This window comes from Castor canadensis, chromosome 16 (assembly GCF_047511655.1).
Source record: "Castor canadensis chromosome 16, mCasCan1.hap1v2, whole genome shotgun sequence".
Taxonomy (NCBI): Eukaryota; Metazoa; Chordata; class Mammalia; order Rodentia; family Castoridae; genus Castor; species Castor canadensis.
In genome coordinates, this window is record NC_133401.1 from 46809469 (window position 1) to 46835808 (window position 26340).

The 26340-nt window shown below is 37.8% G+C and overlaps 1 protein-coding gene across 5 annotated transcripts in view; it reads left to right on the plus strand.

The window, feature by feature from the left end:
* The window catches only part of Kcnn2 (potassium calcium-activated channel subfamily N member 2), a 453460-nt gene extending 434290 nt beyond the window's left edge, over window positions 1–19170 (plus strand). For 3 of the 5 annotated variants that reach the window (XM_074056972.1, XM_074056971.1, XM_074056973.1), the window contains 4 exons: window positions 3586–3696; window positions 9556–9683; window positions 15965–16034; window positions 18336–19151. In XM_074056972.1, the coding sequence (XP_073913073.1) occupies window positions 3586–3696; window positions 9556–9683; window positions 15965–16034; window positions 18336–18623 (597 nt within the window). In that variant the 3' untranslated portion in view covers window positions 18624–19151. Of the gene's footprint in view, window positions 1–3585; window positions 3697–9555; window positions 9684–15964; window positions 16035–18335 lie in introns of all 5 variants that reach the window. The other 2 variants (XM_074056970.1, XM_074056969.1) reach the window with 1 other exon arrangement.
* Window positions 19171–26340: the final 7170 nt, after the last annotated feature.

Here is a 26340-nt window from a genome sequence, read left to right on the forward strand (position 1 = left end):
CTGTTTCTCTAGCAATTAGGAGCTCCTTAGATTTTCACGGTCTCTGCATTTCCCAGGACTCACAGAGAAGTAGCTGGGAACATACCTGCAATACCTGTCTGTCCAGAAAGTCCAATCCCATGCAGAGGTAGGTACAGATCACTGTCCTGAATGGCCATGGTCTGCCATAACTATTTCCATAGTGTGGTAGGTGTTTAACATCAACAAAATGGGGGCAGCCGTTTCCAAAGGCCATTATTTTCCTTCCTTGGGAACCAGCCCTAAAAAATACCAGAATAACCATCATACCCTCTACTCTCCTTGTTTATGATTATTTGAATGTCTAAGTGAAAAAAACTCTGATGAGAACTTTTACTCTCTTCTTTGAATACTCAGTGGTTTGTAGAGTGTACTACACTCCCTTCATATCCTCCTCCATCTAAAGCAGTGATACTATGTCAGAATAACCTTGAGAGCTTTAAAAATGCAAATGTGTAGATTTTAACCCTGGAGAGTAGGGTTTACTAGGGTGGGCACACACAGTCTTAGCAATGGGATTTTTACACACTTTTCACAGTCAAGGTTGAGAGACACAGCTTTAAAAGTTGGAACAATGTTGATTTATTTAGGTAATAAGCCATATTATCCAGTGTTGAAACATTCACACTTTGAGTTTACCAGATAAAGTGAATTTGAATTTCTTGTGCCTTATAATGTGTCATGGGTATGGAAATGAAATAAGTAAGAAAATATGTGATCCTAAATATAGATATCATGAGATGAGGGGAAGGATAGGGAATAATATCAGTGCTGATGATGTTCACAACTGACTAATCACCCAGCTCTGCTGCATGTTGTTCAATGTCTAAAATCAGGGGGGAACCTAAATAATGTCTACCTTCTGACCTCTTTCTCTGATCATAGGAATAATAGCACTTCATTTCTGAGGATACTGGTTTTTTCATAGAGCTAGATGGAAGGGGATACTCACACCCTCTGGAAGCAGAGCTAACTAGTATCTGATCAGAATTAAAGCCCTATCTTCATTATTAAAATCATCAGGCTATATAGCAAGACTGGTCAATATATGTATTTTTCCCTTTTCTCCTCACTATACCATCTCCTGCTGGATTTGTAGTAACTCATTCTCAATGGCCTAAAAAGTTATTTTTTGATGTACAACTGAAGAGCTAAATCACATTTTCTGAGCAAATAGAAAACAAAAACACTCTGTAATTACATAGTAATAAAAGTATAAGTAAAATACAGTTCACAAGGAAAGATTTTCCTGCATTGATATAAGTGTTGGGTCTGCAAACCTAAGGCAGATGAGTGAGTATCCCATCCCCCATGGAGGGCAATATCACTCCTGCATCCTGAGGAGCTGGAGGCCTGCATTCCCGCAACCTAAAGAAGAGATAAAGGGTCTGATAGATCTGCCACAGGGCTGATGAGCAAAATGCTCTCAAGATTGTTCCCTGCCCCCAGTAAAGGTGCTAACTATACCAGTTCACCTAAGAAAGCCCTCGAATCCACAGCCAATGAGGAAAAACCCACCTAACCCAGAGTTAAAATGTCCATAAAAACCCCAGCCTTCACCTGAGCAGTGAGTTACTGATTTCCGGGCTCTGCTGCACTTTTCTAGCTGTAACCTTTCCTTTTTCTCTAATAAATCCCACTTTATATACTGGCTTTGGCTCATTGTTCACCTGCCTCACGAGCCAGTTCCCAGGACTGTGAAGGACCCTCAACCCCAGCCCACAACACTTTGACACTGGCATGTAACATAAGGATCTATAAAGGTTAGGTTCAATATTTTCTTAAACCACAAATTGTCGTATTTAAATGTGCGATTGTGTGTTTAAATAAGTAGTATGTATTGGTTGTAGACTCCAAAATAAGTCACCAGTATTCCAACTACTTAGAGATAACCTCTTTTCACAGTTTCCTTCTTTCCAAAACCGGGAGCATATTATATATACAACTTCCTAATTTGCCTTTTAAACATTTTAGAAATAAAATTTTAATATGGTGATAATTAATCATTCCTCAATATTAGATATTTAAGATGTTGACCACTATGTTTTGAAGCCACAAAGTTGCTATTTTAACTAGTGATCTTTTTTACAGCAGTTAGTAATCAGGAAGACCAGGAATTTGAGACTGTCACTTGGATGTTTATCCTATGACCGCTCTACCCTTTGCCTAACTTAAGGGGATGCTATTAAAACTGGTTAGAGATTCAAGTCTCTTGTAACATCCTTCTGTTTGTGCTCCTCTTCTGTGCTATTCATTCCCTGTTGAGATTCTACTGTGACGGCATGAATCTGCCTCTTGACTCTGTCACAAATGGGCACAAGTACACTGTGATCATGGAAAGGCAGAACTAGAATCATCTTTGGGGTATCACACAATGAAGTACCTCTTTTTCCAAGAGATTACCTATATGGCTTAACATTTGAAAAGGAACACTTTTTTTTCTTTCTTTCTTTTCAAAATAAAGGTGATCCATGGAGTGCTAGTTAAGCCCCGCCAACATTACAGTGGTTGTTCCTTACTTTCAGCGTGTTGTTGTCCAGGGAGCCTCACTGTTATGCATATGAAGCGGTCTGAAGTTGTAGGTTTGCTGAGAGAATACATGACTCTCATTGAGTGGCTGATTGGTCTGAAGGCTTTGGCTTATCTTGGTATCTTCAAGAGAAGGTTATAGAGTGTTACTCTTTAAGTGTAAGTCTTTATTTCTTGTCCATGCATTAAGCTGACTTATTATTACAGAATCAATTCACTATGTTTTTAAAGAAGTCTCTGAAAATTCATCTGGTTGCCTTTCTGCCATTTATTTGTGCTAGAAATGTGTTTGATTCAATATCATGCTTATGTTCTTAAAATAAGTCAACTAGGTTTTTAAACTTACTTTACAGGAACATTACTTAGATTTGTTGACCACACATTTACTTATGGAAGACAATGATAAATACAATATTAAAATATTAAGAAACTCAATGCATTTGGTACAAAACAATTTCTTTTTTTTTTTTTTTTGGTTTATTTATTCATATGTGTATACATTGTTTGGGCCATCTCTCCCCTGTCCTCCCCACCGCCATCACTTCTCCAATTTTGTTGAAGAGAAGACAGCGATAATAAGAAAGACATAGCATTTTTGCTAGTTTGAGATAAGGATAGCTATACAGAGATATTCCTAGCATTGCTTCCATGCACATGTGTATTACAACCTGAATTGATTCATCTCTACCAGACCTCTTCACTACTTCCTGGTCACCTTCCCATATTGACCTCTGTCGTTTTAAGGTTACTATATTAACTCCTCTGCAGTGGGCACATCAAACACTTTCAAGTTTTGGGTTTCTTACCTTTCCCTATTCCTTCTGTATGTGTTCTCCCCTTAGTGTGTGACCCATGTCCAATAATATTACTGCATTTGTTTTAGGTCTATAATCTGCATAGGAGGGAGAACATACAATTTTTGGCCTTCTGAGCCTGGCTAACTTCACTTAAGATGATGTTCTCCAGTTCCATCCATTTACAATTTCTAATATGGCTAAAACAGATGGTAGTAACTCCTTGGGGTTTTCTTCTTTTCAGGGTGCGGGTTGCACAGCCCTGGTGGTAGCTGTAGTGGCACGAAAGCTAGAACTCACCAAAGCAGAAAAGCATGTGCACAATTTCATGATGGATACTCAGCTGACTAAAAGAGTAAGTTACCCCCATCTCCCCTCAGATGGCATCTTACTGTGTTTATTTCAATGTTGGGAAATTCAGTTTTTACTTAAATAACAGAAGTTGAAATGACATGGTTTGAATGGTGAGGTATTCTTGGAATTAGTTCTACCTTTTCTCATTTGACAATAGACTAGTCCTAATTTGAGAGCAATTAGGAAATAGTTGGATAAGTAGATCACATAAATCTCAACAAATAGGTATACTTAACAATTAAATACGGTAGTCAAGAGGTAGTCAATATTAGATTGGGTAGAAAAGAACATGGTAGCTCTGTAAATCTAAAGTGATCAAAGGAAATGTACTAAGGCCACTCTTGTAAAAGCACAACCCCTAGCTTTTAGAAACCAAAGCAGGAGCAGAGACAGGCCTTTTCTATGTGTTGAAAATGGTGTAACATTAGGTGGGAGATCACTGTCCCACTATTAGGAACAGTGTTCAGTGATAGCCCATGTCCAATCCAGAAGTAGTAGCATCATGTGCTTGGTCCATAGGGTTCAAGAGTGAAAAGTTTTGCCATATCAAAAGAATGCTTCTATAAAGTTCCTTATTATATGAGCTATATAATTCTATGGTGAAGATTATACTTTTCTCAGGAATTAAATCAATATTGCACTTAAGATAGTAGGCAGAAAAAGACCATATGTTTGCCTGTAAGCTTCTCAACAATAAAGAAAACACCATCAACAAAAAAAAGTGACTGAATCACAAATAAGAAAGCCAAGATTAGTAGTTTGAAGCCAGCCTGGGTGTCACATAAGACCCAGACTCAAAAATAACAAATGCAAAAGGGGCTGGTGAAGTAGCTCCTGCTCAGCAAGCATGAGGCCCCAAGTTTAGCCCCTAGTACTGAAAAAAAGTTAGTTTGGAATACTGATTTATCATACCTTAGTTATTAAACATTTTACAAACTTAGAGAAAGACTTGAAGGACAAAACCTGCAGTGTCACATTGCTATCTACCACCTTTACCGAAAATTCTCATTGAAATATAAATTAGACATCATAGGTTCATTTCAGTCCAGGGTCTCTTCACCTTGACCTTAATAACCATTCTGGCTAGATAATCCTTTGTAGATTGAGATTTCCTGTGAATTTTAGAGGCTTGTAAGCATCTAAAAGCAACCACAAATCCATCATAATAGTCAACACAACCTATGAAAATAGTAGCCCTTTTATGGTCCTCTCAGTTATTTTCTAGAGAGTCATCAAATTAATGAGTATCATTTACTAGAAACTTGATTTCATTGGGTTACTTATAGAAATTCTAAATGGACTTAATTATAGTTTAAACTCTTTCTAATTAAAATTCAAATAATCACTTGAATGATTTAAAACACAAATTCCAAGGTACTATGTATTGTTAGATTTACATACCTTCAAGCACTATGCAGTAGTAATGGTCACAGATGTTCTGAAATCTGAATTTTAAAAGAGGTTATTCTCCCAGGAACAAATGTAACTTTTCAAGCTACTGAAGTGAACAATTTCCTTGAAAAATTATTCACTATGTACAAATTTTCAGGGGAACAATTTTACACAGAACTCATTTTTCTGTATGACTAGGTTAACCAAATAAAACACTGTATTTGGAAGTAAAATGCTATTCATTGTGCACCAGCATTGAGGGAGGTTTTTTTTTTATGTAATTCTGAAAATTTACATGACACTTTGCAATTCAAAAATGGCCCACAGGTACATGTACCCAAATTAAAGATTTCAAACAAATACATAATAATAAAAAAACTTGTCACTGACTTTAGAAAGACAGGACCAGCTATTTAATAGATTTTACAGTTATCACCTTACAGAACCAATATGCTTACCATGCTCTTAGATATTACTGGAAATATTCAGGATTGAACCAAGAGGAAATCTTAGACTTTGGATAATATAGATATTGGGAACAAACTTGAAAAAAAAAAAAAAGCAATTCTAAGAACCCTCATGCAATTTTTGAAGATTGCTAGATAAACATACTAATAATGTCCAGAGAGGGTGTCTCCAGTCTTGCTAAGACTTTTCAGTAAGATCTGTAAGAACATAACGATACAGCTACATCATTCATGTCTCTTCACAAATTCTAGATCCAAGCAACTTTTATACTATCTTTGGCTACCCAACCTAGTGGGTTAAAACATGAAAGAAATGAATCACGTAGCTCTACCTGATCCACAGTCATGACATTAACCCAGGCCCTGGGTTCCTGCTCTATAGAGCTGGGAGGAGGGTGTTGGAACAGAGCAAGTCCATCTTCACCACTGCAGAGAGCAGATGGCACCCTGGTGCGTTCCCTTGGGAAAAATAGAAGTGTTGTGAGGAAAAAGGCAGAGAAAGAGCTTTTTTGACAATGTTTTCCTTACCTATACCATTCAGGTTCATCTTCCTGGCCTTGGGTGTGGCTCAAGTGGTAAGAGTGCCTGCCTACCAAATGTGTGCCCTGAGTTCAAACCCCAGTAATAGCAAAAATAAAGAGATAGAAAAGTCCATTTTCCTTAGATACCCTGGTAGCTTATAAAGTACTTTTATACTTAAAAACATAATTGCTATTAAAGCAGCAAAGTAACAATTTATGGCCTTTATACCTATGAGAGTCATTTTTAAGGAGCCAAATTTAAGGAATCAAATTATTATCAAAGCAGCTGATTATTAATAAGCCTTTCAAAATTTTTCTGATGGAAGATTTTGGAGTTGACCATTAGGAAAGCAGAGCAAACACTATTTTCCTTTTGTTTGGTGTGTGTTGGAGTAAGGTGCAGGAGAGCCAAGAAGAAGTGACAAAGGTCCTTCCCCGATTTTATTTCAACAGTGCCGGGATCTAACCCAGAGCCCTGTGCACGTGACACAAATGCTCTACCAATGAACGGCCTCCCTCCAACCCCTCTTCAGTTTTTGAAAAGTAGGAAATTTCTCTGTAGCATGGTAAACACACTGGCTCTGTTCATTCCAGTCATCCTGGTTATCTAGCACATGGTAGAGACTCGGGGCACTAGTTGAATTCCGAAATGTACTGGCTCATTTACCGCTCAGGTCTCTGCTGAATGCCTGTATACTTATCATAAGGGTCCTTTGGCTGATAAATAGGAATCTGTGGCTCATGATTAGACAGTGTCTATGTATAAATTATGCTGTGGTGCTCTTTTAACACCAGTTCATTAATTTAACACCAGTCATGCTCAAAGCACTGTGTTATGGAGGCACACTGGCTAGTGAGGAATTTACAAAAGCCAGGGGCAAGGGTTACGTAATGTGATGATTATGTTGTAGGGTTCTTACCTGAGGAAACGAACAAAATTCCCTCTCATCTAAATGATCCAGAATATGGAGACTTGCTTTACACCCAGTTTTCTTCGAAATCTGCGAATCACTTTCATGAAACAATTCCCCACTGCTCAAACCTGCAAAACACCGAGGTGCTTTCAAGTCTGTCTTCTCACTGTTCTGTCTGTTCCTCTCAACCCTAAGAGGGACAAGAAGATCCATCATTAAAAACATATGAGTAATGAGCAGAGGGGGCTTGGTTTTAATCCCAGCAAATATTTTGTGGCTTTCCTATGGAAAATATGAAACTTCAAAGGCCTTATTTTTGTGTTTGAAAACCTGTTAAGGAGTCAGAAAACGGATGTTTCAAAATAAATTCACATATCTCAAAGTTTTTACAAGGAACTGTAGAAACTTCAGCTTGTCAGCGCCAATGAGTGCTTAGCAGATACAAATCCTATAACATAAAACCTTGAGGACATCGCCACCCACCCCCCCAACCCTGATATTGAGGCTTCCTACTCCCCTTCAGAACCGTTACTTAAGATGCATCAGAGACAAAAGTGAAAGTGAATAGCTTTGTGAAGACTAAAATTTGTTATTTTTAGATGGGAATCTAACCAAAATCAGCTGTCATATTCATTTGCTGTGTCCCTGTCCCACCGGTTTTTACCGAGCTTTTGCCTGGTTTTTCAGCTTCCTGACCAATCTGATATTTGAGTTCCTCCTCTGTACTCTGGCCTGGTAAAATCAAGGGAGGGAAGACACATCAGGGCCCCTCAAGAATCTGTTTCTTAATGGGGAACTGTTAGCCAGTCTCTTCCCAGTCCCTGTTCTGCAAAAGCAGTGCTTGAACCTCAACTGCTCATTTCCTTACCTTTGCAAAGGATGAGAGATAACAAGAAGAGCCTTCTGAAAGGTGACTGACTCTGAAGGTTCCCACAGCATGAAGATGGAGCCAAGACTGTACTCAAAGTCCTTTAAACTTCACTGTGAGGGGGGTGGTGTTACTTTTAAGCTGGTACTCCGCACTGCCTCCATTGTTTTTCTCTTGGTTTGAGGAGGTGTCCCATGCACAGTGTAATAGGTATTCAGAGAGTGCCTTGTGAACCAGAGTCACTACTAAAGGATGTTTTTCTTAAAATGGGCTTTAGCAATACAGTTCCATGCAAAAAGAAAACTCATTCAGCACCATTAGTCACCAAACCTATTTTCCTTACAAAAGTTAAAAATAATACACACTTGATCCCGTAGTTTCAGATTAATTCTAAAATCTAAGAAATGAGAAGACTTTAGTCATCATCATGTCTTTTTCATGTTAAAGTAAATTCCTACAAGGTTGATCACTTGACTAGACTTGGTTAGTACAAGCTCAAGAACTTGGGGCCTATTCTTTAATCTGAGTTCAGCATTCCTGTCTTCCTGCCCTAGAAGGTTGTCTCCTCTACCCGGCACCCTGCTACCCTATAGTTTTCTCTATCCATCACACAAAACAACCAAATGGAACAACTTCCTGAGCCTCCTGTATGGTGAGCAAGGAAGAAAACTAAATCTGTCCTGGCTTCCAGGATATTCCAAAGTCTAAAAGAAAGCAAGTAATTGGATAAGGTATTCATGCCTTCCCTCAGATGGAGTAGGTGTGACAGTGCATTTAAAACTGCCAGAAAAATCATAACACAGTCTATCTATTAATTCAAGTGTGCAAACAGTCACTCTGGGAGGCTAGAGGTGCTGGGTGTACTCACACATTCAGCAAAGCATATGTGCCCTTAACTGTATTGCACAAGCCAGAAATACTAAGCAAGCTTGCAAAGGCTGAGATTAACCATGGCCTTCTGGCATTTTTGCCTTTCTTTAGAGAAATGAAGAGCTTAGGAAGGACATTTGTAATATAAGGTGAAGAAATCGCATCTCTGGATAAAAAAAAAAAATGTACTTAGCCAGGCACCAATCACTCATGCCTGTACTTCTAGCTACTTAGGAGGCTGAGATTGGGAACATTGTGGTTCCAACTCAACTTTGGCTGCCAAAATTCACAAGACCCCATCTCAACCAATAGCTGGGTATAGTGCCATGCCCCTGTCACCCAAGCTACATGGACAGCTGAAATTGGAAGAAGTGTGGTTGAGGCCAGCCCTGAGCAGGAAACATAAAATAGAATCAAGGTCTAGCCAGCCTGGGCAAGAAGCAAGACCCAATCTCCAAAATAACCAGAGCAGAAAGGACTGGAGGCATGGCTCAAGTGATAGAGCACCTGCCTTGTAAGCACAAAGCCCTGAGTTCAAACCCCAGTACAGCCAACAAAAGTTGAATTAAAAGGCAGTTTCTTGGTAGAGTAGGATAGGATTTAGCAAAGAAAGACTGAGAATATCTCTCTAATATTTCAATTTGAGGGATGCAGACAGATGCAGATAGATAAATGAATGGAAAGAGTCTTAGTCTTTTGAGTACCAGTTACTAAATGGACCGACAGCTCACCATGATTCTTGGGATGAAGAACGTGACCTCTAGCAAATGGCAACAGATTCTGCTGTGCAATTTCTCAACTGCTTTGTCTTACTTGTTTTCTAAACAGGTGAAAAACGCAGCTGCCAATGTACTCAGGGAAACATGGCTAATTTACAAAAATACAAAGCTAGTAAAAAAGATAGATCATGCAAAAGTCAGAAAACATCAACGAAAATTCTTGCAAGCTATTCATCAGTAAGTACCAGCTTTCATTCTCATCCTGCTGTTTTTATCTTTCACTTTTGATTCTTGCACTGGGTGATTTTTCCTCTGTGAGGGAGGAAACAAGAAAACATTTTCATTGTTCCAGAAGACATTAATAATTTTATGAATAAAATGCTGAGAAAAAGTTTTAATTTCTTTTATGATAAAAAATTGTTAGTAGAACAATCATTAATTAAAGTGTCTTCTGTTTCTCTCTTTAGGACCAGTACTTTCTATTAAAATTATATTTCTTTATTTATTCATATGGTTTACTCTAGGAGGTTTAGCTTGAGTCTATTGCAAAATCTTGAAAAAATTAACACTACATGATCTATCTGGATTTTTAACATACTAAACACATATCTTTAAATGATGTTCATAGTTGTCTGTATAATACTTGAATATTCCATGAGTTCTTAATCAGAATTTAGGGATTATCTATATGCTACATGTTCATTGTAGATATCAGAGTTCCTATCATTCTATATATTTTTATCATTATTCTGACACTATGCAGGCCACCATTATTCAATTTATTTAGTCCTTTATTCCATTTTGTTGCTATATAACTATCATAGGCTTTTAAGTTAGAAATCTGTACCTCATAAGCTTCAGTGATAACTTGGCAATACAGATCTTTCTCCTCCAGGCTGATGGCATCTTCACCGTAAGTATTACTCATGTGGGTATCAGCCACGGTGCCAGGCAGACTCTTAACTTAGTGTCATTTCTGAGTGAGGAAGAACAGACAAGTGACTGAGAACAGTGGCTTTGTGGCTTTACTCATGAAAGCATTATTACTAGGGGACTAATGGAAAGGTAGGTAGTGCTAGGTATTTGACTATATAATGAGATTTTACTTCCCAGGACAACTAGCACAACAAACAAGAAGGCTGTGAGGCCTGAATTTTTATTTTATATATTTAGGTCACTGATATATATAGATATAGATATAATCTATTTATAGGTTATATGACACATGGTACAGTTGAAATTCTTTGGGAATCATCATCTACTCTTTCACCTGTCCATCCAACTGGCTTGCTTAAAGAGGTATCCCTGAAGAAGTAGAATGTGCCCACCTGGGTAAAAAAGTGCTGCCTTCTCTAGTGGAAAAAAAACAAAACCCAAGTAACTTGATATTTAGCATCTGCTCTAGTTGGTCCCTACTCACTAATGTTTTTTCCCTGTTTTCCACCAACACACTTCTTTAAGAAGGTGATAGTATTTCTCCTTCAGCTCTGTCACATAACTAGATGCATACCTATGCTTTCCTTCATTGTAAGGAAAACACAGGGTTAAAATTTTAGTATAATACTTTTTTAAAGCCCTGGAAAAACTCAGAAAGTAGTGTTACATTAGACCTGGCTCACAAGAGGGAACTGGCTAACCCAGGGCTACTACCTGCCTAAACATCCTCATTCCTTGAAGTTTAGACCTGAAAGTGTGATCACCAAGAGATGCTCAGCTCCCTCCTCTGTGTTCCTCAGACCTGTCTTCCTGAAACCTCTGTCCTAAGACACTCACCTGGCACAACTTGTCAGAGTAGCCATTCCCCACCCCCAAAACCATACAAAGCAGTAACCTCAACGTTCATATAACAAGTGCATAGAGCATACCATGGAGAAATACTTTCCTTAACAGAACTTGCAAGCTTATCCCAAATACAGTATACACATCTATGGAATTATCACAATAAAACCCTCTTGTACTATTCATGTATGTTAATAAAAATTTTTGATATTAATTTATTTTGAGTATATTAGAAAGAAATCTTACCTTTGTGGGTGGGAGAAGAGATGTGTCCAAGGGTAACAGGAGTAAGCGTGTGTGGTTGGTCTGGATGTTGAGTGACACACATCCCTGTTCCTCCAAGATTTATTTGTGTTCCTTTCTGTCAGCTTAACCTATTAAAAGTAATCACATGTGATTTGTTTTTGATACATTTTCCAGTAACAAATCAAAAACATACCATGACAGTTTCGGTAATACAGCTCTGTAGTCATGCGTAAATCGTGGTCTTTATCTTGTCGTAGAGGTTGAGTTCTGAGGACGTTTACACTAAAAAATCTCAGGGAATGTGTGCATACTTATTCACTGCGAAATTCTTTCCCCTTTGCTTTCAAGTTTGAAATTTTAATAATAAAATACAAGGCGTGTTCAGTTGACCCCTCAGAGCACTGTGTGTGTGGGGGGGGGAAGCCTCTAGTAAGATGCTCTGGATGACAGAGGAAGCCCCCCCATGACTCTTCTGCTTCTGTAGCAATGTGTACATCTAAAGTACATGAGCTTTCAACAATTCAAGTATGTTCCAAGTTGTTTTAGTTTGCTGGTGATTGCATTTCTTTTGACATGGGAGACACTTATACTTTGTGAAATGGTTCAACTAAGTTTACTTACATGGCTGGATTTGGCTCAGTTACTCTAATGATGTATAGCTACCTTTCATTGTAATGTAGCATTGGAAGTTGGGGAATGGAGTTGTAAAGGGAAGCACACAGGGCTCGATTCCTCAAGGGCAAGGACTTCACTGCCCGCTGTTCGGATCCGATGAGACCTCAGCCTCATCAGTCAACACTGTGCAAACCAGACCCTTCTAGTTGGAGAGAAAATTTTAAATTCATTTGATGGTACTCTCCTGGCCTCTCCTAGTCTCTGATGTTCCCTGAGAGCTGTTTCCACTGCTCTTTTCCCACTTCCAGCTTCCTGCTAGCTCAGCTCTCTCTCTTTTCACTTTATGGCCTCTCTATTGCAGTGTGACCTCTCTAGACTCTGATGGTGCTGAGCTCTGTAGGATAGGGCCCTCTTCTCAGCAACACAGCCTTTTCAATTGTCACTTAGTGCCATGAAGTGTTCTTGTTCTCTAACTTTCAACACTTTTTCCGATAGCAGCTTTGCCTTTAAAGTTCTTCTGTCTCAACTATGGACCCATCAATCAACTTGAACTTGTCTCAGAACCAGGAATCGAATCCAGGGTACATAATTCATATAAGACAGAAGGGCTTGTGAATAGTCCCAATCTGGAAAATACATACTCCTCCCCTTATAAAACCATTGTTGAAAACATTGGCCTTTTAACCATATAATTTTAGGCAAAAAAGTTTCCTGTTGCTTCTTGAACATAGAGTATCAAGAGGCCAAGTTGACTTTATGCATGCTCTTCCTTCTGAACTCTGGTTCAAAAGGAAGTCAAGTACTTTCAGGTGGCCAAAGCACAGCAGCAATGAAGAAGAAAGGTGAGGAACTGTATTTCTCTTGGCCAATATGTCAAAATCCTGCAGTTGTAACAGCATCCTGCAGCTAATGAATCGAGCCCCCTGTGCACAACTGAACACCACATTGTATTATTCTGTTCCAGAATATTTTACAGTTTTTTTTTCTTTTTGTTTTGTCTTTTTATTTCAACAAAATGAAAATAGAGCTCGGAAGTAAGTTGTGTGAGCCGCTCCTTTCAACATTTGCAGAATTTTCTACTGGCTGCATGCACCCAGCGAAACCTTTATTTGTGAATTTTAGTAGTCTGATTGCTGCTATGGAAATGTGATCCAAAATCATGATACTTTCCTGTGATAAGTGAAGTTCACAAGGAAGAAATCAACATATGTTTCTTATTCTTTTTGTGGGAAAAACTGTATAATACACATCTGCATGTTACCTTTTATTCGGGCAGCTGCAGGTTAAGCAGGCTTTTTCTGTCTGCTCTCCTACACCACAGGCAGTGTAAGAACCAGGCAGTACAGCTGGGCACAGTGGCTCACGCCTGTAGTTCCAGATACGTGGGAGGCAGCAATTGGGAGGATCATGGTTTGGTGAGGCCAGCTCAGGCAAAAAGTTCATGTGGTCCCCATCTCAACCAACAGTTGGGCATGGTGGTTCATGCCTAGACAAAAGGGTAAATAGGAGGGTTGTGGTCCAGGCTGACCTGGGCATCAATGTGAGATTCTATCTCAAAAATAACCAAAGTGAAAAGGGCTAGAGGCATAGTGCAAGTGGTAGAGTGCCTGCCTAGCAAAGATGAAGCCCTGAGTTCAACCCCAGCACCACCAAAAAAAGAAACAGGCAATACAAAATTATTTAGGTGCAGGGAGCTAAAGAAATTCCAATAAAATAGGGCTCCTCTATGTCAGCTTTCTAGATTAGTAACAAAATGGGCAAAATTCTACTGTCAGACATAATTTTGTGATCCATGAGAGTACACTAGGTTCCACTGTCTTAAGATGAAGTATCTACTTCAACTAGGGAAGCATCACCTGCCTTTCCACCTGATTTGCAAAGTTTAAGACTTGTTCTGTACTCACAGATTGCTGGAGGCATCTTGTCCAGAGCCCCCAACTGCAGTCATTCCTGAATTTTTAAAGAAAACTTGATCTTTATCCCTTAAAATATCATTCACAGCCAGCATTACTGGCAATTAAAATACTGGTATCAAATTCTAGCCATGGGCTGGAAAGCTGTAGCCTGCAGAATGCTCTGAGCTGATATCCTACTCTCTCCTATTTTAAAAGAGAAAACAGCAGGTGTCAGGAGATAAAGACAGGACCAGCCTGACACATTTTTCTTGCAGTAAGCAAGAGTTGGATAAGAATTTAAGGGAATAACTGGCTTTCCATCTGTTTTAGTTAGGTGCCCTATTTGAGTATCACTTAAAGTCATTAGAGCACCTCTGTTGGTATAAATCCTACTCTAATACATGAGGAAACTGAGGGTCAGATTTGGGCCACTGAGGTTGAGCCCCCAGGTGACACGGCTGCTGTCTCAAGGGTACTTCTCTGTAATGACCCACAGGTGTTTTAAAGTATTTGGTTTGTGGCTTGTTCTTCAAAAGTACACTTCAAGAATTATAACCCCTGTAAGTACTCAGAGAAACTTTTCTCAACAATATGTTAATTTGTTTGTAAATTTCTTTTAGACTGGAATTTAGTTCACCTCTGTAATAACATAAAATGGAGTCAGTTAATTTTGTTCCATGTATTGTAATAAACACATAGTCACAATGACAAACTATAAAACAAAGCAGTTTTGGATGGTTAAAAGAGCATGTCGTGGGGAGGTGTCAGTTAAATGCCATCAGGCAGAAGGAACCACATCCTCTCTGTAGAGCAGACTTGGTGGTGTACTGGGTGTCCTAGTCTCAGAATTATGAACACATGTTACAAAAATCTCCTGGCAGTAAAATCTTGCCCTTTGAATTTTTCTTCCTTTTATATAGTTTTGTACAATTTAAATTAAAATTATGTGATACTCTTCTGCATAAAAATATACTTTATAAAGTGATACTTTATCAAAACAAAATAAGGTTAGTGTGGTTGTATTTTTTTTTTTTTAACCTTTTTCACTAAGTAGCTTAGAAAGACCTATTTCTCTTTTGGAGTAAGACTTTGAATTGTGGACTTATAGGAAAAAAAACTTTCCTCTGGGAAAAATCTTAATATCTTGGGCCTAGTAAGCACTGTATAAATATTTGAATAATTCAATAAAGAACGGCAAGAATTCTCATTCAAAAAGATATCTTGTTAAACAGTGGCCTTCCACTCGGTACATGCAATGATATTTTAAAGTAACTAAAAGTAACCTTACAAACAGATTCTATCTGTCAGAGACTGTATCTTCTGACTTATCTACAATGCAAAGTGAGAGAGATCCTACAATGAAATGTTCTGGCCTCCCTTTAAATTCAATGGCAGTTTAAGATAAATGTCAAGTGAAGTATATTGAAGAATAAGAGAATTATGTGCTTTGAGTTATCTTGCTGCTGGTTGAATAAAAGTTCTGTTTTTGTTAATAAGAATCTCACTTATCACTGTGTTTTCATCAGGTTCAACTACCTAACCCAATTCATTTCCGACTAAACAGGGTTAATACCTGTATCTAGTCACGTAGGCATAGGAAGGCACTCATTGCTCCAACGTGATAAAATTCCAGTTGCTTTGCATATTTCTTCCTATGTCTATCTGTCATGATACTGGGGCTTTAAGGAATGTTTTGGCTTTTTCTCATATGGTTAAACCCTATGAGCCTCTCTGAATTCGATTTACCTCGTAAATAGCTGTCCTAAGGACATCTCATCTCTTGCTATCCTTTCTTTTTTGCGGTGTTGGGGAAGCATGCTTCTCATTGTACCAGATACATAACCAGTATGGACTTTACCCCCAAGTAGTCAAGGCATTCTCCATGCAGTAATTTGCTCTTGTCAATTTTGTGCATGCACTTTGAAAACCATAAATCTCCAGAGAAGGAGGAACACTTGTCTGACTCCAGATTCTGTCTTTTAGATTAAGAAGTGTAAAAATGGAACAGAGGAAACTGAATGACCAAGCCAATACCTTGGTGGATCTGGCGAAGGTAAGTCTGAGGTTCTTAACCCTCATGATTATGTCTACTGGAGTCAACCACGTAGTAACTAGCAATGCTGCAGGAGGAACCCACCCCAAATTTAATTAACCAACCAACCACCCTAAAACATAAAAACATTTTCCTAACACTCCCACTTCCTGTGCCCTTTCCTTATATTATTCAACCCATGCTAAAAGCTTCCCTAATTGCAATGAAATGGAACTACTATCAGACACCTAAGTGGGATATGATACCATACCTTTGGGATTCTTAGGTCTCATCTGTATGAGAGCAGAACAACATCTTAGATGTTAAGTAGGACTCCTCATTAAAATTGTTTTTATATATCTTAAGCAAACTCGGAACAATGTAAAAGTGAAATTAAAAAAAGATCCCAGAAATTATATCCTAAAATAAAGAAAAAACTCAGTCACCTTTCATGGTTATTTCTCCATGTAACAATCATTGTACATTAATACTCACCTAGTTATTCTACTGCATGTACAAGATTTATCTAATTTTTATTATTATTTTTCCCGAAACAAAATTCACTCTCAAAATACGGGTGTCAACAGTCAAAATGTTGCATCCTTTTCAGCTAGCTTTAAAGGATGGACTAGGACAGTATGTAAGTGTTCAGTCTTTTCTTTCACAGAAAACTCTCAACTGGCTATAATACATCCTATTTTATCTTTGATAAATTAGCTATGTTCTTTGCTAAAGATTCAAGTGTAATTTGTAAGAATTACAGAGTTAGCATAGTTTCATTCAATAGCACACCCAAATTGTATTGATTTTCATGTTTATTCCTAACACATACTAGATGAACATGTTGAAGATAGGCAACTGACTCACCTGAGGAGAGCATTTAAGCTAGGTAGCACACCTTTAAGAGTTTGCTCTTAAAGGACAAAGATGTCCTCCACTGGTATGCCTCTTTATTGGAACAAATTCTTGCATCTCTCCTAGGTTAAATGATAAAAGAAATTGGTTATTGTTGTGAAAAAATAAAAGACCATTTGAAAATATACTATAGATAATTTTACTTCGAGAGTACATCTAGGGTCTGGGGATGTAGTTCGGTGGTAGAACACTGGCCTACCATGCATAACCATGCTTACTATGACCACATTATACATGCCATAAAGGTTCCATTTTTTCAAAATAAATGAATGTTTTTCACATATTCTCACCACTATGTAGTAAAAATAAAGTTAATGCACTTTGACTCTATGGCCAAATGAAAAATGGTGCTTATGCTGTGGATAAGCACTCCCTCACTTAATGGGTTCATTTATCAGCTTTAAGTGGGTGTTAACCTGGAAAGATCATAGGTCTTAAGAGGAAAATAAGCAGAAGGAAAGAAGACTGAGATAAAGGAGGTCTCAGACTTGAGAAAGGCTGTACTAGGTACAGTTTAACATCCCTAGCTTTCCCTCTTGACCACCTTTCCTATTGCTGGCTCTGAGCTGCTGGGCCCTGAAGTCCCCTCTCCCTATTTTTTGGTTACTTCGGGAAATACAACTAGGAATCAGACTTGGGCATATACTGTGATCAAGACAACTTCAAGGTTCCCTGGACACCAAAAATATTTTTCCATTTCAAACCACTTAGCTCTGAATCAACCATACCAACAAGGTGGACTGGGAGACTTGTTTTGTGAAAGGAGCAGGGTTTGTGGGCAGGGAGTTGTTGTTTTTCTTCTGGGGGCTCAAACCCAGGACTTTGTTCATGTTATTCAAATGCCCTACCCCTTAACTACATCCCCAGTTCTAGACTAGCAATTCTGTTTTTACATTTTGTCTGTAAAAAGCATAGTGCTTTAAATTACTAAACTTCATTCATATTTTACCCTCAGAATTTTTGTTACATTTCAGTGCTTCCTGTACCATTATTTATTGTTCCTCAGATCTGCTTATTGCTTCAAAAAATGGCCTTGTCCTAATACTACATTTGCAAAATGAATTAGATTTGTTAAATAGTATCACAACCATTAAAACACACATACTATAAAAATTAAACTGAAACGTGATTTTCATCTGTTTTCATACCACCTATCAGCAATAACTGCACCCTACTTTGGAAAACTGAACCAAATCATGCCTAAGATCTTCCGTTTCTAAATCCCAGCACTAAACCCACACACTGAGTTTTCTTTGCAAGGTACACTGTTCAGTCAGCTCACGCCCCTGTTGTACTGGATGTCTCGGTCAAGAGAGCAGTGAGAAAGCCCTGAGAGCTGACAGTTTGCTTCTGGGGCAATTAAGCCTCTCAGTCTGTCTCTACATCATTCTCAATCTTGTTTTCCAGACCCAGAATATCATGTACGATATGATTTCCGACTTAAATGAAAGGAGTGAAGACTTTGAGAAGAGGATTGTTACCCTGGAAACAAAATTAGAGACTTTGATTGGTAGCATCCATGCCCTCCCTGGGCTCATAAGCCAGACCATCAGACAGCAGCAGAGAGACTTCATTGAGGCTCAGATGGAGAACTATGACAAGCATGTCACCTACAATGCTGAGCGGTCCCGGTCCTCGTCCAGAAGGCGGCGGTCCTCCTCTACAGCGCCACCAACTTCATCAGAGAGTAGCTAGAAGAGAATAAGTTAACCACAAAATAAGACTTTTTGCCATCATATGGTCAATATTTTAGCTTTTATTGTAAAGCCCCTATGGTTCTAATCAGCGTTATCCGGGTTCTGATATCAGAATCCTGGGAACCTGAACACTAAGTTTTAGGCCAAAATGAGTGAAAACTCTTTTTGTTTTTTCGTTCAGATGCACAGGGAATGCACCTATTATTGCTATATAGATTGTTCCTCCTGTAATTTCACTAACTTTTTATTCATGCACTTCAAACAAACTTTACTACTACATTATATGATATATAATAAAAAAAGTTAATTTCTGCACAGATTTGTTTGATCACTTGACATTTCTAAAGCTTCACTTTTCACATTTTATTTACTTATTTATTTTGTGGTACTGGGGTTTAAACTCGGGGCCTTCACCTTCCACCAGCACTTTTTTTGTGATTTTTTTTCCAAGATAGTTCATGAGCCCCTATCTATCTATCTATCTATCTATCTATCTATCTATCTATCTATCTATTGCTTGGAACCGCAATCCTCCTCATCTCTGCCTCCTGAGTAACTAGGCTTATAGGTGTGAGCCACTGGTTATCTGGTCATTTTTTCCAAAAGTTTGAAAGAAGTTTGAAAAGACTTGTTTGTTTGAAAAAAAAAAAAAGACCTTCAACTCCTCCATATCCTATTTAGGAAGATTTTCCCTCATTATGAAATACTAGTATCACAATCATTTGACCCAGCCCAATTTACTATTCTTTTTCAGCTTATAATGTCTTATTTTTAATTCAGTTTGCTTCCAAATGATGTGGAAAGCCAGGGTATTTTATTGGAATGTATGCAAACGAGGGGCACAGATGCTTTCAAAAATTATTTTATTCCTCTTTCATTAGCAAATTTACATGAGGAAAGTATCAGGGTGCAACACTGTGAACCCATGTTGCAGAATTTTAGAAATAAGGAGTTCATAACTTCCCATGGACTTGCTTTATAAAGAGCTCAGATTGTACTCTGTTCGGGATATACTTGTGTACATTCATATAGACATGCTTGCATAATAAACATGTGAGCATTACTCAGCACATCAGCATATAGTCCCTCTTGGTCTGTACTAAGAAGGTACTTGGTGCAAGCAGGTGGCATATGGTAAATTTCAAGAGTTTCTCACACTTGTTTGGGACTATGGTTAGTTTATATAAAGAGATCTGAGTACTTATTGCTATAAACCCAACTCTGCAAATTTACTGTAAGAATAAACTGGGTTTTGAAGGACTACATAGAAGTGATATGGTCACATCATTCCCCAGAGTCTACAGGAAAAGCTGATGAGCACTGGTAGAGGTACAGCATCATGAGAGTCAAGCTGCATTTAGACATCTTGGAATGCAACCTGCTTGCATTGTTCTAAATCTGAAAAGTACTCCATCTTCAGGAAGATCAGCTGAAGAGGCTTATGCCCCTTCCTTATTTTATATCATAAACTTTGGTGTCAACCTAAAAGCACTACAAGTTGCTAGCATTATTAACTATAGTGATATATGTGATTCATCTTGCATAGTTCAATGTAGACCATAACTTCCACAACTATTCTCTGTAACGGATGCATAAATCAAATGTTTCCTTTCAAGATCAAGGACTTAAAGTATAATTGCATTAGATTATATGAGAACTGCTTACTACGTACAAACTACCTACAGAGGGTGAAACTAATATTCATACATCTTCTATATGTCCATGCTGGATGAAGACAAGGCCTGAAAAAAATTTTAATAATAAAAGACAAGACAGAATACTGCTTATGGATACATATGACTGAGTTACACCAACACCAACATCCTAGTTCACCAGGATTTCTATTTCAGAGATGAAATTAAATTTCCTTTTATATACTTTGAGTCACATACAAAAATATATTTGTGTAGACATTTGGATATAAGGAGGAAAGAGATTTTGAAAAGATGATTAATTTATTCTTGCAATTGATGTAGTTAATTCTTGTGTTTTCTACCTCTGTTGTGACTAAAAGACAGAGTAGAGATAATTAAGTTTAATTATCATCTTACTAATCTGATTGCACTATTACCCTAGAACAGAAAGAGACTAGGAAAAGAATAATGTATTGCTCCTGTTGAGGAAGTAAATTTTAACTTAGATTTCATTGCCTTGTGTTTATTCTTTCTCTCTTAACTGCAACTCATCTAGATAAAGTATTCCTTTGTGCTTCAAAATTAATCTGATTTTTCCTGTTCCTTTATGCAAAGAATATGAAGACTAGTAAATATACCACTTAAAGGTACATTTAATGGAGAAAGAGGGGACTCAACCATTACAGACATTCTGGACAGTGGATTTACTGAATAAACTCCACCTTACAGAGTTATCAAGTCTCCTCCCAAGTGACTTTAAACGAGAGGCCTGTTGAGATGATTGCTCTTTAGTGGTACTGTATGCCTTTCTCTAATGTGTGCTTTGCTTTCCAGAATATCTAATAGCAATTGAGCTCTGCTTGTCTCTTCTCAGCCTGCCATACACTGGCCTGTTTCTCAAAGCCAATTGGGCCACAAATCATTATGAATTACAATGGCGCCATCTTTGTCAATAATTTTCACTTCCCAATTTTTCTCAGTGTCTTGGTCAGCCACCAGGAAGCCTACCCCATGCTCTTAAAGAAGTAAGGATGAACAAAATGCACAACAGGTACTACATTTTAGAAAGCTCAAGTGCTTTGTCCCCTAATTTCTCCTGCCTTTATGCTGTTTTCCAGGAAACTCTCCACCCAAGTATCTGTAATAATCAAGCCATTCTGTTTCTAAACAGTATACGAGAATTGGGAGAAAAACTCGTGGTCAGAGTCAATATGAGCCCTAAGGTATGGGTTGCAATTCTATAGCCCTCCTATTTTTTAACTTTCTTAGTCCGGATCAACATGATTGTGAATCAGAACTAGATTTGGAATTTTGCTTAGCCACTTGCTCGTCTATCCACTTGGACAACATGGATCCTTCAGAGCCGTTTCCCCTATCTATAAAATAAATATGGAAAGACCCTGATATTCATGGCCCTCTGCAAAGCCTGGCATCTATCTCATTATATGAAAGCAGTTACTTTTTTGGTTTTGGGGGGTTTTTTTTGGTAGTACTGGGGTTTGAACTCAGAGCCTCATGCTTGCTAGACAGGCACCTTACCACTTGAGTCACCAGTAAGTTACTTTTTTCATTACTAATTTCAGCAGAAAGCAGCAAACATTAAACACCTCTATTATCTGCCTATCATCTTACAATTTTTAACACCTGGGGGTATAGATTATGAATTTTCCCACTCACCTGTTCAGTTCATTCTTGAAACAAGTTACTGAACTCTGGACTAGCCCATTCATTCCCTGATCTTTTCACTATTTTTTGTTTAATGTGACTTAGAATAATCTCAACAGGCAGGTAGGTTTGCTTTGCCTTTATGATTCTGACGATTTCCACTCAGTTCATAAATATGAGTCAGAACTGTGGAGGGTAGGACAGTGCTAGAAAGGTCACTAAGTGGGCTTAGTTCCTTTCCCGAATCCATTCCTGTTGCTCCTGGCCTCCTCCAGTCTGTTAACATACACTGATACATATGTGTGTCTCAACTGAATTGCCAAGTCATAAAGTATCCAACTGGACACTTGACAAGTAAAACCCTAGTAGATGTTGTAAGATTAGAATACCCCAGAAATCAGGACCCTCACTCCTGCTAGAATTTCTGATGAATGTGATCTTTCTCGGTTTGTTAAGCTATGGAGAAAAAAAAAATAGCCCTGTGAAGAATACTTTCTAGTACTGTTGTGGATTATGTCACAGTGAATTCAGAAATAGGTAACACAAATTATAGTTTCACAGTTATTTCCAGTTTCACTTTTTTAGAAATACTTAGAATTCCCCCCAGAAAAATGCCCATTTCTCCAGCTATGGTTTCCTCTGCCCCAATGCACACACTCCCTGGATGGCAGTGTGTGTGTGTGGCAGAAGGAGCACTACCCAAGTGGCCAGAAATTATTGGAGCTGATATTTTCTGGCAGAGTCAAGAGTAATGTATCCAAAACTTGCACTGTGTGATTTAAAGAAGGTAGTGGTCAGCAGACTATGGGCAAGCAGAAAGAGTAGCAAAGGGATACCTTATCTCCAGTTTTCCTTCCTCAGTAACCTTCCTCCACCTTACAGAGGTCACTCGTGTCCCTCTACATAACCCAACTCTTCTGAAGTCTGTTGAAGACAAAGCCACTGAATCCTCTAGTGCTTTTAACAACCCTATGTTTATTCCATTTTACAGGTGAGGACACTAGAATATCTAATTACTTCTAAAGTGTATTCATAGTAGAAAATAAGTTCCTTTTTCATAAATTCAATTTTCCTGGGCTCTCCTATCCTCAAATATAATCCTGTAGATAAAATAATATTCCTTGTTAGTCAATCTTACTATTTAAAAATTATTTCAGGGCAGTGAAAACCTAGTGGCCTCTGCTAAGGTAAAAAATGAAAGTATGTGAGTATTCTGAATGAGTTCAGCTCAAAGGGAAAGTGAACAGTACTGTGAGGTACTATGTGGGTACAAGTCACAAGAGAATCAAACAAGTAACAGGACCACCTCACGGTTGTTGTTACCACCCTATGTGCTATGACCTGTGCCAAAGTAGGGTCCATTTATGGACCTCCAATCATCTAGGACAAGGCCTCATCTGTTAAAGAGACCATGGCTACTAGACCCCCAGTGGGATGAGGGATGACAGAAAATACCAAAGAGAGAAATCAAAATGATCAAAACTGCTTTAGTAAAAGAAATTCAATATAATACATCCAAAATTCTGTTATAACATTATGAATTATAATTATTCTGTGTGAGAGATCCACACTTTCCCTGGATCACCTGCTGCCCCATCGGAATGGGCTAGAGAAGCCATGTCCCTGTCCCTTTGAACTCTACTTATATGATGCAATTGTGTAAAATTCTGAGTCACATTGGAGCTTATTGTCCTATCTCATTTACTCCCACTTTTGTTTTACTGCTTAGAAATGGAATTATCAGGTTGCACATTCCTATTTGGGGAAGCTTTGGGAATGCAAGTCTAAAATTAACCTGTCTTTTTTGTTGGATGAAATCATATGGCCTCAGACAGGAAACTAACACTGAATAGATTTAATGTTTTATAGGCCTTTACATGAGCCACTAGTTTTATTTTTTAGTTTGGAGGGGGAAAAATATACATTATGAAGAAATATTACCCCCCCCCAAATCTGACTGTAATAGGGAACTTTTTCCTTCATTTCTCTAATTTTATACTATTTGTATAAAATTAATCTTATACTATTTGTATATGTTCTAAAGTATATTTGCAGGGACACAGGAATATAAGTCACCTTGACAGAGAGTGCTGGTGACAAAGGTCTTACACTGCTCTAAAAGCAGGCTGCTGATGGGGAGAAAGGTCCGGACACTTCCTATTGATGGGGAATGGCCAAAAAGGAGAATCCTTTGTATGTTCATGAGATTCCCCTCACCCTGTCCCATTTCTAGAAAGAGCAATGTTAAGGGATATTTCTTTAGTACAAATAATAGAGGGGACTTAAGAAAATAGTAAAAGGAAGAATATTGTCTTAAAATTAGATTACATTTTATAGTAACAATCCCTTTGCAAAAACATGTAATAACATGGTTATATTCTTGACTATAATAATAATTAGAAATAGTAAAAATAGTTTTGGAAAGACAAAATGATGAGAAAGAGGAAGGGGGGAGAAAGGGAGGGAGGGAGGAAGGTGAGAGGTGAGGGGAGGAGAGGGGAGAAGGGAGGGGAGGAGAGGGGAGAAGGGAGGGGAGGAGAGGGGAGAAGGGAGGGGAGGAGAGGGGAGGAAGAAGAGGAGAAAGGGAGGAGAGAAATATAGGAAATGTAAACTTCGGTTAAAAACACAATGTATCCATATGTCTTTCACAGATGATATAGGATATAAAATGATAGGGCAAGTAAAGACCCAAATTATAGGAGAGAATTCAGGTTGTTCCAAACAACACTATTAACAAACTATAAGTACAAATACTACAAAAAAAAAGCAGTGGTAATAATGTTCATTTCAGAATAATGCAATTCAAATGAGAAATAAGTCACACAAAGAGGTTTATGTTGGATTTTTAAAGGTTCAATTCAAATGGAAGTTAGTGTCATGAATTACCTATCCCAAAAAGCCAAGCATGTAAATCAAATCTCTCAGAAGATAAAGAAAACACATAATTATCACAGGAGACTTTAACATGTCTTCAGCCTAGAAAGTCAAAGATACCAAAAATTGGTAAGAGTTTTTCAAGAAAAATAAATATTTCTCCAATTGGCCCAAGAATTAATAGAAGCATGAATAGAGAAATCACCACAAAAGAAACAGAAGTGTAGTAAAAAAGAAAAAAAAAATCTAACAATCCAAAAAGCTCTCAAATCAGATGAATTAAAGGAACAGATAATTTGCATCTTATATAAACTCTAAGCATTAAAATACCACAAAGTTACCAAGCTTATTTTACTAGGAATATGACCCTAAAATCATGGAAAACCTAAGAGGGAAAGTCACAGGCCAATCTCACCAAGTTACATGTAAAAAAGTCTTCAATGTGACATTGGAAAATAAGCTAAAAGAATAACACAGTAGTATATTACAAACAATACATTGTAACTAAAAAATTTAATTGTGATCAAAAAACTATTAAACCCTAAAAATATTCCCACATTTAACCAAATAAAGACAATCAATTAATTTAGTAATGCTAAAGATACATCTGATAAAATTCATCAAACATCCATTAAAAATTATAATAAACTAATAGCTCAGAGAAATTTATTTTTTAAAGCAACAAGATGCTGAGTATCAGAGAAACCCTAAGTATATTCTCATTAATGGTAGGAAAGGGATAATCCAGCATTGCCACTACTGAAGTGTGGCAATGTAAATGAAGTGTGACAGAGCCCCAGACCAGTGAAACTCCACACTATAAACCTCACACTGTTATTCCAGCCCTGACCAATCAAGAGCCAAGTATCACACACACACACACACAGTTGAGGAGGGCACTTTTGTGACTTTCAAGTATGTTGGGCCTCATTATATAAGACATAAGAAAGCAAGTCATAAAGGAAAAGATACGCTGTGGACAAAATTTAAAACTTTCTAATATAAAGAAAAAAGGACAAGAGAAAAATATTTACAAAATATATGACAACGGGCTTAAAATATTTTTTTTAATTTGTTTTATTTTTTCTAATTATTGTATTTTTTAATTATTATGCTTCGTAGGGGCACATTGTGGCATTTACAAAGGTTCTTACAATATGTCAAATATATCATACTTGAACTCATCCCCTCCATCATTCACTATTATCCCCTCTCCCCTTATTCCTTGAATGGTTTCAGCAGGTATCATTTTTCCATTTATATACATGTGTACACAAAAGTTCTATCTTAAGTGAACAAAAGTGTCATTTTTTTTCTTTTACAAAATTGGAGAACAGTATGACAGAATGGGTCCTGCCTGTGCTAGGGTGTTGGCACCAGTGGAAGGGGGAAGGAGGTGGGAAAGGGTGTAGGAGGGTGAATATAGTACAAATACTGTGTACACATGTATGTAAATGGAAAAATGAGACCTGCTGGAACTATCCCAGGAATGGTGGGTATAAAGGAGAATGATGGAGGGAGCAAATTCAAGTATGATATACT